The sequence below is a fragment of the Botrytis porri genome, assembly GCF_014898465.1.
Source record: "Botrytis porri strain MUCL 3234 chromosome Unknown BPOR_017, whole genome shotgun sequence".
Taxonomy (NCBI): domain Eukaryota; kingdom Fungi; phylum Ascomycota; class Leotiomycetes; order Helotiales; family Sclerotiniaceae; genus Botrytis; species Botrytis porri.
In genome coordinates this window covers 474,779-490,205 of record NW_024066091.1, presented here as the reverse complement: position 1 = coordinate 490,205, position 15,427 = coordinate 474,779, and the positions used below count along the sequence as shown (strand labels likewise).

Below are 15,427 nucleotides of genomic sequence, written 5' to 3'. Positions count from 1 at the left end.
ATCCTCGCGGACTTTTTTTCTTGAATGTTTGTTGGGGTGGTTTTTCTTCTTTAGGGTGGGATTTTGAGTGGGTGATGTGGAAAGGTGGGAATGAGATTTAGCTTTCGGGGATGGGAGAATGGATTAGATGTTGAATGAGTACAGTTGATAGTAGTCAAAAACAAAGAGGGATGTCACTTCATTTTCGTCTGATGTATCGGCTGATGTGTAGATTGTGAATATCTTGGAAGGTAAGTGTAAACGCTTCTGTGTCATACTTCTTATTAGTATCTTTTGCAGGAGTGATAATAGGAATCGAGGATACAATAATGTGAAGAATGGCTATTGTGTTTGGTGGCTTTCTGAGAGAAAGAAGAAGACGTGAAATTTTTGAAAGCTGGATGGTTTAGATAGAGGGTATATTAATTTTGTAGCTTCGCGGTGGGTGGGTGCTTGAACTTACGGTGTTTTTTTTGGGGGGGGGGGGGGGGGGGATTTGGAGGGAAATTCTGGTGTTTACTCTATAGCTGCGAAGCAAGGTAGGTAGGTAGCTATTGTATTGTGTGGAGTGAGGAAGTTTTTGATTTGGGTGGGAGGACGGATGGGGGGATGAGTGGATGGGGGAGATGGAGAGATGGGAAGTATGAGCTATTGGTGTTGTGGTGAATGGATTGGGGATATGGATATGGATATGATGTGATTGTGTGAGGAGGAGGGCTAGGTGGGCGGAGTGGTGGTGAAAGGGATCTGAGGGGTTGTTATTGTTATATAGAGAGGGGGAGAGGGTTTTGTGGGAGGGATATTGGAGGGAAAGGCTCAATTTGATATCGACTTAGGAGGTCATGGGGAGTAGACGCGAATGTTTGGACTTGATTGTGGTTCTATATTTAAGAGAGGGAGTTGGGGAGGAGAGGAGGGGGAATTGGACGTAGGATGGAGATGGGAGATGGTTGGGTATGGATACTGTGGGTTTATGTTTACTGTTGTCTTTTGATGTTTAGGATAGAATGGAATGATGGTATGGCGCAAGAAGTAAATACTAATAAAGATATAGCGTGTATCTGAATGCCATGTTGTTAAATATGCCTACTATTGATGTGATGCCTACATGGAAAATTCTTGTAAACATTTTTCTGTAGTTGGAGATGGTGGGTTTTGTAGACTTAGGGTGCGTTCGAATCACTTTATTTCAATTATTCGACAACATTTATTTAGTAAATAATATAAAATAATATGTTTATCGAATGTGATATGTAGTGAAATATTTATTTCGAATTTAAGAATTTAAAAAAACTATTTGAAATTATTTGACTTTATTTATTTATCAAATAATAATATTTATTAAATATGATATATAATAAAATAAATTATTAGGAATTATTTAAATTCAAATAATTATTTTATAAATGTTTTAAGCTTTTCCTATATAGTAATTATAAAGCTTGATTTTCAAGCTTTATAATTAATATTTAAAAGAAAAATAACATCTCAAAACTTTTTTAATTATTTTCATTTATACTATTTTTATAAAAATCTTATTATTTAATCTTTCTTTTTATTCCTTCATTATAATTATAAATATATAATATATAATTTAAATAGTATTTGAATATATTAATATTTACTGAACACTATATTAAATCAAATATATTAGGAATTGAAATTTATTAGGATTTCTAATGACTCATCAAATTTTAAATATTAAGATAATATTTTGTATAATTTATTCTAATCCGAATAGCACATATATTCTAATAAAATATTTAAAGTTATTTGAATTATTTGACAAATAATTGAGCTCTAATAATTTCAAAAAAGTGATCCGAATGTACCCTTATCCACTACCTTCTATAACAAACCTAACAAACATTTAAAGATCAACCTTAGAATTAAAAGTTATAGAACTAAAGAGAATATACTATAGAGCTATATATGTGATTAATTCGAAGCTTAATGTTATACTAGCTCAATCGGATATAATTATGTATATACTATAATTCTACCTTCCTCTTTTAAAATTTTTATTTCGAATTCATTTTAAACAAATGATTTAAATATAAAATATAATTAATAAAACTCATTTTTATTATTATTATTATTATTTTCTTTATCAATTTTTTGTAAAATATCTTAAAAGATTAAATACATTATTATCAAATAAAAAGTATTAATAAAAGCTTATACTTTTTCTAAGCAATCTTCAAAATATCAATTATTAATTACCTTACCTAAATCCTTATTATTATTATTATTATTATTATAAAAGTTAATAGGAGTAAGTATAATAATTAGGATAGGTTTTTTTCGATCTCGAACACCTTGATGTAGATCAAGCGGGTAGGATCGTATCTAATAAAAAGCACTTCTGTATTAAATATATTTATTTTCCTTAACATGTTTTATCAGTGAGTGGGTCATATCAGTAAGTGGATCACTTTCACCTCAATTCACTTATTTAAAATCATATTATTCAATAATAACAAAATCAATTGATTGAAACTATAAAGATTCTAATAATCTAGAATCTATTATATCATTTTGATAGATTCTTATATTATAACCTGTCTTTTTATATTTATTACAATATCGATTAAAAGATACTTCTTTATTAGGATTCCTCCCTTTTTGATACTTGTTGTATTAAATCTGAATATCAATCTTTTATTGAGATAATATATTAAGAGCCTTTTATTCAATAAGCATTCCTTCTTGATGCAATTAGGTTTTTTTCGTGTGTCAATGTTTTACTTAATGTCTTATTTGCTGTTCAAAGTATATAAATCTTTGTATTTAAAAGTATATTCTTATAAACTAATCTTTTTATACCTTTAGCTAAAGTTAATATAGTCTCAAATATAGGTGTAGGGGAGCTTGAATGATAATAAGTTATTCAAAATTTAATTAATATTGATTAAGAAAAAGCTTCAATTGAATTACAAGGGGTTTAAAAGATCCATTGATTTAGATTGAAAGAGGGGGGGTAGATATACGAATTTGAATATCTAATTTCGAGAGTATAGTTATAGAATTAAATAGAATTAAATCTATTCTTTGAAATTCTGATTTTATATTCTAAAAGATGATTGATTCTTTATATATAGTTTTAAAAGCTATAAAGAATTCAACCTTCAAAATATGATTAATATGTGCCTTGATAAATTCATTAATTTAATCATTATATGAATGTTTCAGATTGCTAAAACAGCCCATATCAAGTGGTTGAATTAAATAATTTGAATGTGATAGTAGACTTAAGTATATAATATCGTTCTCTTTGTAATATACTTGAAAAGCTCTTGATTTATAGCTTTTATACCTGTCTAATATCAACATTCAATATCTGCCCTTTCTTCGATTCTTAATATACTTGTTGAAGTGTTTCAACTATTTTAAACCTATTTTATTGTTTGTTCATCCATTAGATGTAGATTTAATAGCCTAATCCACAGGAAAATCGGTTTCGATATACTAATTGGAAAGATGAACCTGTCCTTGAACCATTAGAAATGGGAGTATAGTTTCACCCTTCTCATTACCATATATAATTACTGTAGCCCATTCTCTATTGCCTGGCTATATTGCCTTACTTCTGCCATTTCGTTTAGTACTAATTATTATCATTTCGGGGTATATTATACTCATCATAAAGTCTGTTTCATCAAAATTATAAAAATCGCCATCCAAAATACTATATTTTGCTTGTATATTTGCAACCAATTGAAACTACTCTTCAATAAGCTTAAGATTTTTATAAAAAGCTTTTTGAAAGTCATAAACATGACTAAAATGTGTCTTTAATTTGATTTAACACTTTACAAATTAATGTGCTTAAAGCTTTTTAATATGCTTTGTACCCTTCAATTCGAAAATATAATTCACCATATCTTCCATATTTCTTAATTTAAATGGAAATCCTCTTATATCCATATCGATTATATATTCAGAAATAATATTCTCCTCTAATTCTAAAAAATTATTAGATTTAGATCAACATTTGGAATGAGGAATAGAATTATTAATTCTATATTGTAATGTTGTATTCAGGATATTATACATCTTCACAGCTTTTCGAATGTTTATTTTTTTGTTTTTTTGAATAGCTTCAATAGTAAAGAGTATATAGGCTTCTTGAATATTCGAATTTATTATAAATTGTTGATAAAACATATGTTGAAAAAGAAGAGAATAAATTGAAGTGAAAGTAACCTACTCACTGATATGACCTACTCACTGATAAAACACGTTATATAATTGAGTTCTTTTAATAAAGGAAAACTCAAGCGCTTTGATGCAGAATAGAATCGAAGTGCAATCGGCTTTATCTAAAAAGATATTAAAATTATTAAGGACATTAAAATTACTAATATCCATTGAATCGTAATTTCAAAAATGAAATGAATTCTACAATAAATATAGGATTCTAGGTTTATTAGAATAGAATAATATAAGGAATTTATTTACTATATATATAATTAATTATTATATAATCTAAACAAAGTTGAAATATGAATGAATTAATAAAAGCTATTAAGAAAAACGATTTCTAAAAATAATATTAAGTTTATTACAAAAAATTAAGATCTTATTCGAATCAGATTAGTTTTAATCTTTTGCTTTATAATATAAATATATAAAAAATTAATTTCTTATTTAAAATTAAATAATTTATCTTTAGCTTCCTACACTTTATTCAAATTATTATAAATGTGTATAAATCAATTTAGAATTATTATATAATTTAAGGGAATGTTTTGATTAAAAAAAGAAAGCTGAGGTAGTATTATAGCTTATATATAAGATTCGAGATTGAAATAAATATAATAAAATTGAGTAGTAAAGTTATCAATTGTAATATCGTTTATTTATAATTTTACTTGAATTAAAAATAATTATGTATCAAATTTCTGAAAATTATTATTAAATTTTTCAGGATTAAGGAAAAAGGGTTTCGATTGAGAAAATGTTTAAGTGATAGGAGTATACTTAAGAATTAAAAAGTATAAAAACGAGATTTTATTCTATTAACAAATCACTTTGCTATAAAATTCTATAATTATAAGATTTATCGAATTATAATTTATAGCTAAGAAATTAAAGATAAGAAAAAAGATAACATTTTTAAATAATAATAAAAAGATTTATATATAAATAAAAAAGTAAAAACAATATATTTAAACAGAAATAAATAGAATATATATAAAGACTTTATTTATAAGTATATATTAATATTATTTTATTTTTTATTTAAAAGAACTTTTAATAATATAATAAACCTAATAAACATTTAAAAATCAATTTTAGAATTAAAAGCTATAAAATTAAAAAGAGTATACTATAAAGCTATATATCCGATCAGCTTGGAGCTTAGTGTTATACTAGCCCGATCGGATGCGATCACGTGTATACCGTGACACCTTCTGTACTTAATTAGTATGCTAATGCACATGACTGAGGTTATCTGGTGATTAGTTGGGATTCACTCTCTAACACCTGACCGACCCTTGAAACATACATGGAAGTGAATCATCGAGTTTTGTGATTTGTGTTGGAATACTAAATACAGAGATATGAAAGTTGTCTGTCTTGCTTTCTCCATCTTTTCTTTTCTGTAGCCCATCGGCAGGTCACTGTGCAAGAATGGATTAATGGAATGGTCGCGTGTAGAACAGCTGCTTCTGCGACGCGGTGATTGATATCTTTGGAGAATATGTCATGGAGTAAGTAAGGAGTTTTTCCGCAAAGCTGATGGTAAGATTCGTTGTTGATGGGTTTTTCGATAGTAGCTGATTAAGGACAATAGCCGAGGTTCGCTCTTGGGGATTGACAATGAGTGAGTGTATTGAGTAAATAAGTGACAACAACTTCATTATATTAATAAAATTTATTTCAATCTTACCTACTACCTACTTACAATGAATATGTGAATATATCGGATGATGTGCACTCAAAAACTTTACAAAAATAGACCAGCAACGTCTAACCTCCCTCATTAGTCCTGTAGAAGCTTTTGTCCTCTTCTCATTCTTTTTGCTGTCCATTTGCAAATACGTGATTGAGTATCTAATTTATACCAACCAATAGCAAAAGATCTACAACCTAAAAGAATATACCCCAAGACACCTGCACCCCAAAAAAATTCGCAAAAGAAATTCCGGTACGGGGAATTGAACCCCGGTCTCCCGCGACTTGATTGAAGCTGGCAAGCTTCGAATGAGAGGCGGAAATGCTAGCCACTACACCATGCCGGATATTTGATGGAATGATATATGTCGGATGCCTCTCTAAAAATATGTTACAACTTTGAAACGTGGGGTGAAGAGAATTTTGTTAGAAGAAATTTTAAGCGAGGGACGTGGGGGCGGGCTTCGGGTGGGGGTGAGATGGATAGATGAATGGAATGTTATATATTGAGGGTTGGGAATTTTGAGATTGTATCGTTGTGATACGAATACTAAACAGATACTGTTACATGGTCTTGAGGAGTGTTTTTTTGTCTCTAGATGAAACATATCGATTTTATGCAAATTTATTGGGAGTAATGGGAATGAGAAGTTATCGTATGCTTCTTTCTGACGTCAAATATTACAAAGGGCGACAACTTGTAAGCGCTGTTCTTCAAATATGAGCGCCATCAATTTGAATGTGAGTGTCTGTGAAGGATTTACTACGAACCGTGATAGCTCGATAGTAATCTCGCTGTCGTCAAGTCTTTGATTGCAAATATTCTTTCTACAAACTCGCCCGCCGAATATACCCGCCATCGATCACTTCACGTGAGATGTGTCTTGGCTCCCGTACTATTTTTGATATTAGTACGGTGGATTTATGTCTAATGCAGAGCATAGAAAGTTTGGGCTAAGACTGTTCAATGCCTATTGCCGAAGGAATGCATACTCTGTTTGCAATATATATCGATCTCCGGTTATGGTCCGTGATTCATGTATCTAAGTTTCAAGGTGAACTCGAGAATGCAAAGTATCTACAGTCAAATTGCGGGCGGGGAAATGGCCTAGTTGGCTTTGGATTTTCCTGGTATTCACTATCTCGATCGTAACTTTTTATAAATTTTCGGATATAAAATACGCTGCAGGAGTCGAAGGCCATGCCTCAAAGCTTTGATTCCATCATTATATAGACCTTAGGTTTGATAATTCTGTAAGAACTAGCAAGCTAGGTCAACAGGGCCCCAAAACTGTAAGGTTCTTGTATTGCTAGTAGCATCTCAAGTACCGCGTATCTTCAAGTCTAGTGGCAACAAGAATCTCCTATTATCACTTTCCCATTCTTCTACTATCATTCTCTAACGGAAAGATACTTATTAGTTTCTAAATCTCGAAATACCAATTCGCACACGAGTACTCTGGTATTATCAATCTCTTTACTCTTCTTGGAAACTGGTGATGTCAAACAAATCTCGCTCCCACCGAGCATGTTGTTGTTTTTAAAATCGAACCCGCCGCCCGCGCATTATGTCGGCTGGAAGATGTCTGTGTGTTTATTTATAACATTCCTGTAGCTGCTTGAAGCCGAGATCTCGGAAGAAGTGAAGAGCCTCGTATTCTCATTCAACGATATAAGATTAGCAAACGACACTCTCCCCTCCCCTCTATGGATACCATAAAATCCATAACTCTACTGCTCCTGTCAAAGCTTACTACCCCAGCACAAGCTGACCAAATTCTTCCTTTTTCGGCCACTTGATGATCATTGAAGCTCCCTCTAGATTGAAGATTTAGATGGATCAAACGAGGAAAGGAGACTTATCTGGTTGACTACGAGACCTGGACTCCAAGACCTAGCGAGAAGGCTCAGATATTTGTTAAATGTTCCTATTAAGTCTAAAATTATCAATGGAGAGAAAGACTTGTGCAAAAATAGTATTCGTTGCCTAATCTTCTTCGAGGCAATGAGATTGATAATAGCTATTTGTTATTGTCGTCATCTCATCTTACAGCTTTTTGCCATCACTACCCTCCAATGCATTTAGTTCATTGTACTTTCCTGCTTTTACTTGAAGGAACTATAAAGTTGTAAATTACAATTTGCATATCCTGGGTTGAAACACCTGCCAAGCTCAAGGCGTACCATCACCCCAGTCCTTGATGAAAACTTTTGCCTTTCATTTTCCTTGCAATCCCATGTGGAAAAGAATCTGTTCCCTTTGTAAGTTCTCACATTGTTCAGCCTGCAGTGGGTGGTGCGTACTATGGAGCTCGGATGTAGATGGTGAGTTCAACTGATTTGATCTTCACACTCCTCGTTCTCGTGTTTGGTAAAACCAGGAAGTGAAGCTGCATTTTGATAATAACTTCATACTCAAATCACCTAGAAAAAAGAATCAAAAGAGTCCTTCTGTTCAAAATACTCATGTTGAATCAGAGCTTCAAGAATCCCAAGCGACCCTTAGATATCGCGAGTGCAGACGGACAGAATGGGCTGATATCTTCAGGAAATTATCTTGCAGCCGAGTTGCCATCGTCTTACCTGATTCAAACTTGTTGTGTACGGTACAAATGCTTTCTTAAGACCCAAACGGTGAATTTGATACAAAATTTTAATAACACACAAATCATTGGCATGCTTTACTCTACTTTCTCGCTATCAAAGGTCATACGGTAGTTCAAGTACTAAGCATCCAACCAACCCCAAATAAACCCTTTTAAACTCTTCAACATCCAACATAGACTAACTCCAACGTAGGACACCAAAGTATCAGCACTTGAGATTCATAATAGAGCACTAATAGAATACGTAGCTATTTAAGAATGACACCAGCTGAATGTTTTTGACAGACTTCTATAAATACAGAGGGGAAATGCTTCTCCAAGTCCTTACTCTAATCTCAAGTTGTTTACTTGTCAAAGTTGGACGTTTAAGAAATGATTACCTTCTATGATCATTATTTCAGAAGGCGCAGTCGAGATAGCTTTTTTGAGCCCAGAAGGAGCTTCTGGTTTTTTGCAAAATGGGAAGGGCTTACCCGATTCTGATTCTAATATAGAACCCAATTCTGGAATTTTCGCAAGTGAATACCAAGACTACGAATAGTGTATCAGCTTGGCCACCTCTAGGCTAAGGATTTGGGTGGTTTCGACAAACATGATTGAACTTATTGGAGGTGGCATTCACTACTACCGCTGTACCTACACATGAATGATTTAAGATAGTTAGTAGTTTATCCTCATCTATATATCTCTAGTAGAGAAATTATCATACGGCTATAAACTCCCAATCAATCAGGTGACCATACTCGCTGTAGCTAGTTTGGCCAATACAAGCCAGCCACTGCTAACTAGTACATCCTCTCACATAAGGGCATTCTTCAACCCCCTTCTGTCACTACTCATTTGCAAATACATCGATTTTTTCAACATCTACGACTTCAATAATATCTAGACCCATTCCCGAAATGGATGGTATTAAACCACACCTCGTTCTGTTTCGACAAAATCCATTTTGATTGAATAGAAATCTTGCCGCCTCGGTGCCAAATCCATCAGATGCCTTGAAAAACTCGCCTTTGCGCATAGTTCCAGACGATTTTATGCAACTTTTTGCTAAACATCTTACCCCTGCATCGGCTAGATCCTTTTTCCTCACTTGTCGACAAATTGGCTTGGTGATTGGAACGCAATATATCGATGGCCTGAAGACTTCGAAAGACGACACGCTGGAATTCCTGAATCTTTTGGAACATGATCTTCAAGATCAAATCGTTTGTACTTTCTACAGAAAGCTTCATAGCATACGAAATGCTGAGATATACCAAAAAGTCTTATTACTGAGCCCTGTGGTGGCAAAGTTAATATTACAGACAAAAAGAAATTCAATATAAATCCCTATATAAATTTCTATTATATTTATAACGATATTAATATCTCTTTCATTATCAATAAAACATTGATTTTATTAATAGCAAATATTATTGGCACAAAATGCGATCTGTTTATTATTGAATTTTAATAGAAAATAAGAAAATAAGAGCTCTTAAAAGCCTTTAAGATTTTAAAATCTTTGAATATTAAAGTTGTAAAAAAGATAAACGAAAGAGTATGTGTATAAAAGCTAAAACGAGGTTATAAAAATAAATATAAATTAAGAAAAAGAAGAAGGGGAATGAGTGTAGAAACTAGAATGAATAAAAGATATTAGTTGAAAGTCTAAAGAGAGGTTTGTTCATCAATTATATTACTTCACCTTCGATTTATTCTTTAATTAAAAGCTTTATCATTATACTATATAATATAGAATATATTAATAAATAATATAATCTGATTTTAATATAAATGAATCTTTTTATTTGAAAATAATTGTTTTAAATTAAAAGTTAGAATTAGCTTTCGAAATTCAAGAAATTCATTAAGATCCTATTGATTAAAATAAGCTTTGTAAACTATAAAGATTTAGATTAATTATATTAATACTTTAAAAACGATTTATTCAATATATAATTAAAGGATTAAAGAATTTATTATAATAATAAAGAGTCCACTTCGTTAAGTACTGATTCTGCCACCATAGGGGGGATGGATTTTCAACCGACCCTGAGGGTTTCTCGACTTCCACCATTTGATACGATACCAGCTTGTTTAAAAGAAGATCAATCGCGCGAGATGGATGTGTATATTCACAAGAACTTTGGTGTCACCATTTCTAATATGGCATTGAAAAACCACCGCGTTTTTGGTAACGACGCCCAAACCCAGCGGCTCATAAGACTTTTGTCAGCACCCGAGAACTACTCCCATGATAGGTTTTCCAAAAATGTGACAACAGAGAAGAGAGGAGAATGCCGTTTGGAGAATGGTTCCCTATTCACCCGGAAATTCATGAATTACAATGGGAAATGTCAAAGTGTCGGAGCACTTGTTTATATACCTATTTGCCCTCATCTTAATTTCGAGAAAGATGGTTTTAACTTCCGCGCCACATTATACCGTGCCTACAGTAGAGCTGAAGATATATGGTCAGCATTACAACTACCTTGTCAGGAAAAAACCGGCACCGACGAGAAGAACAAATCTCAGGATATTCAATCGGGGCTTTTGCAGTGTAAGTATTGTCTAACAGTATGCAAATTTCAATTGAAGCACCACAACCGACACGCCATCTCTCACTGTAACACAGCACTGGCAATCGTTGTTTACAAGCAATTTGAGTCGGAGGAAGATTGGAGAATGCACCTTCCGTTTTATGATTCAGATGACGAGGAAAGCGAACCGATCGAGTTTTCTAAAGAGAAAATCAGCTCTGTCTTTGAAGTGGATGATACTGGTTCTGAAACTAGATTTACTTGTTGGGGGGGCCTTACATGATTCCTTAGCTCGCTTCCTGTGAGAATATGGGAGATCGAATTCAAAGAGTGTTATTTTGCATGGCAAAAGGCGTTTCTAGATGAACTGGAATTGTTTTGTCTTGCAGTCGTATTGTTACTAGTGTACTGGCATAGTACATGAGTAAGGTAACGAACAATATCTACAACTCCCATCTTTGGATAATCTTCTCGCTATAAACTCTCGATATGAACATCATTCATGAAGATGCATGTCATATCTCTAAGATTTCACGAAATGCAACAATCTAGGAAGGGATCCGATCTCATTTCCCGGGTCAATATAATGGGCAAGGAACAAACTGATATCAAGATAGCTGAAACTCAAATTATGGATTCCGATATGAGTGTGATGTTAATGGCACTAGACTCAGAACTCTAGACTCTGCTAAAGATTACAATGGGGAGAAATTGGAGAAAGTTATTATTGTGGTTTATTGGGGCAGGCGAAAGATCAGAGTGTCTAACAGTCTTCTGGACTGTAGTTTAATAATAATAACAATAAAGATTATCAAATTTTCAAATCAATCAGAATAATTGTTGGAGGTAATTTTCCAGAATATAATAATAATAATATTCTAGTAATAGTGGAAGACTTAGTCACTTTAGCTTGAAGGACAAATCGAATATAATAAAAGAATTGAATTGAATAAGAAAGAGCTTAATTAAACTAAATTTGCTTTCTTTTTTTTAGGTTTTCTTTAAAGAATATCCTAGGTTTATATAGTTTATAATGAAATTCCAGTAGTTTCTATGTGTTACGACGGCATCCAACATACCGCGTCACATGGTCAGGAAGTCACGTGATGGACCTAGAGGATCTAGGGGATCGAAGAATAAACATCTAGATCCATAGGATCCAGAGGATCCAGACAAGACAGAACTGTAGGTTCTGCAGAGCAGGAAGGTCTATATAAGAGAACAGATTTCATTACAATGTAGAGCTTCGTGCTCAAGAACAATCATTAGTTTCATTACTATAGTTACGAGAATTGCAACCAGTAACAACCTTATTGAATTCCTACTTGAAATCTAGTCTAAACCACCTCGAGAGATCTCTAGACACTTCCACGTGACCCTAGAGGCAGCTCCCGTAACACTATGCTTATAAATAAGATCGATTTAAATCGAATCTTACAGAATCATTTTATATTATAAAAGAAAAATAAAATCAATCAATTTAGTTAGTTTATTAATAATCTTCTATATGATTTCATTTCATTCTATTTCATTATAAATCAATTTGATAAGAGATATAGCTATATTATAATATAACGTAACTTGACTAGAAGTGGGTCATGTCATGATATGGGTCAAAATCACCCCCTTATTTCTTTATTTTACGTGTTTATTCAACACACAATGGATCGAAAGTCATTAAATCGTAATGAATCAGAAGATAATATTCAAAAGGCTATAGAAAGTCTAAAAAATAAACAATTTACTTCAATTCGAAGTGTTATTATTCATTTTAAGATTCCAAAGTCAATCTTGATAAATTAAATAATTGGACAACAATTATGCTCTCAATCTTACGAATCCTTTCAAAAAATTTCCAACATGGAAAAGAAGACTTTAGTATGATAGATCTCATAATTGACAGCTACTGGATACTCTGTAACTTCTAGGTTGTTGAAAGAAATAGTTTAAGAAATTCTAAATCAATGCGTCATTTTCGTGTTACTATCTACCTCTTCATCTTTTCAATCAAATTATATAGATTAATAATGGATCTATAGGTTCTTAAATCGATATTTCAAACTTAAAGGAATCTATTCTTGTAAATTGGAATTTGTAAGGCATAAAGAAGTTACATTTGAAACAATTTCAATATGGTTTTCAATATTTCAAGTATGAATCGAAGAACGATATTATAAATTCAAGAATATATATAACATGAATAAGATAGGATATACAATTGAAGAAACAGAATCAACACATATAATCATGAATTCTACTCTCAAATCAAATTGAAAGGTTATAATAGAAAAGCAAGAGTGAATAACTGTATTGGAATGTGTGAATACAAATAAAGGCTTTTTACCCCCTATAATCATTTTCAAGGCTTAGAATACCAACACTATATGGATTTCAACTAACATTCCTCTAAACTGGTATTTCTTAACAAGCAATAGTGAGTGGATTTCTAATAGTTATAGCTTTGAATGGATATATAAGGTTTTTGAGCCAAAATCTCGAAAAATATTAGGAGATCAGTTTCGATTATTAATTATGGATAATCATTCTAATTATATTAACGTGGTTTATCATCATGCGGCCCATATCATCATGCGGCCCACTTTCACCTCAATTTGTATTTTTAAATCCATATTACTCAACAACAATTGATTCAATTGATTAAAACTATTAAGAATCTAATAATCTAGGATCTATTATATCGTTTTGACAAGTTCTTGAATTATGACCTGGTTTTCCACACTTACTACAGCATCTATTAGAAGATACTTCCCCATTAGGATTCCTCCCTTTTTGACGCTCGTCGCGTTGAATCTGAACATCAACCTCTTGCTGAGATAATATATCAAGAGCCTCTTGTCCAGTAAGTACTCCTCCTTGACGCAATTGGGTTTTTTTCGCACGTCGACGCTTGCTTAATGCCTCATTTGCTGCCCGAAGTGTACGGATCTCTGCACTTAAAAGTGTATTCTCATGAGCTAATCTCTCTGTGCCTTTAGCTAGAGCTAGTACAGTCTCAAATATAGGTGTAGGAGAGCTTGATTGATGACGATTGATTCAAGATTTAACTAATGTTGATTGAGAAAGAGCTTCTGTAGGATTGTGAGGAGTTTGAGAGGTCCAGAGGTCTAAATTGACAAAAGGAGGAGGACTAGGTGTATGTATTCGAATATCTAATTTTGAGAGTACTATTTCAGGATCAAAGGGGACTAATCCTGTTCCTCGGAATCCAGATTTCATATTCTGATTCGTGATCGATCGTTGATATGCAGCTTTGAAAGCTATAAAGAATTCGACCTTTGAGATATGATTGATATGTGCCCTTATAAACCCCTCAATTTGAGTACCATATTCTTGTTTTAACCTATTAAAACATCCGACATCAAGTGGTTGAGTTAAATGACTTGAATGCGGTGGTAGGCATACGCATATAATATCATTCTCCTTGCAATATGATTGAAAAGGTATGGATTCGTGGCTTTCGTGTCCGTCTAGCACCAACATTCGGTATTTGCCTACTCTGCAATCCTTTGTATGTTTATCGAAGTGTTTTAACCATTCCAATCCTGTCTCATTGTTCGTCCACCCATTGCTAGTAGGTTTAATAGCCCAATCTGCAGGAAGATCGGTTTCCGTATACCAATTGGAAAGATGCACCTGTCCTTGAACCACCAGGAATGGAGGTATGATTTCCCCTACACTACTACCGCATATGATCGCTGTCGCCCATTCCCTATTGCCTGGTTGTACTGCTTTACTCCTACCACTCCTCTCAGCACTAGTAACTACCATACCAGCATTTATAACTCCCATCATAAAGCCTGTTTCGTCGAAATTCCACATATCACAATCTTGTATACCAAATTTCGCTCGCATATTCGATATAAGACGAAACCACTTTCGAATAAACTCAGGATCCTCGCACAAAGCTCTTTGAAAGTCATAAACACGACTAAAACGCGTCTTTAATTCTTTATGACGCTTTACGAATCGATGCACCCAGAGCTTTCCAACCGCTTTTCCACCTCTCGATTCAAGAATATGATTCGCCATATCTTCCACCCCTTTAAGTTTAGGTGGAAAACCTCTCGAATCCATATCAAGAATATATTGAATAATGATCTCTTCTTCTAATTCTGTAAGTTTATGGGTTTTATGTCGATATTCTGTACGAGGGGTAAAACCGTCTATTCTACGCCGTAGTGTTGTACGTGGTATATTATACATCGTAGCAACCTTTCTAACACTTAGTTTTTTGTCTTTATGAATAGCATCGATAGCTAGGAGTATACGGGCTTCTTCATTATTCGAATGCATCGTGGGTTGTTGATAAAACGCGTGTTGAAATAAAAGGGTGCAAATTGAGGTGAAAGTGGGCCGCATGATGATATGGGCCGCATGATGATAAACCACGTTACA

General features: G+C 33.1%; 1 protein-coding gene across 1 annotated transcript; it reads left to right on the top strand.

Annotated features, from left to right (window-relative positions):
- Nucleotides 1–9,388: 9,388 nt before the first annotated feature.
- EAF01_010676 (uncharacterized protein) lies at nt 9,389–11,294 on the top strand (the record flags this gene model as incomplete). Its single annotated transcript, XM_038918933.1, has 3 exons — nt 9,389–9,417; nt 9,448–9,694; nt 10,593–11,294. The coding sequence occupies 3 exons, from the start codon at nt 9,389–9,391 to the stop codon at nt 11,292–11,294; spliced, it is 978 nt and encodes a 325-aa protein (XP_038765636.1).
- Nucleotides 11,295–15,427: the final 4,133 nt, after the last annotated feature.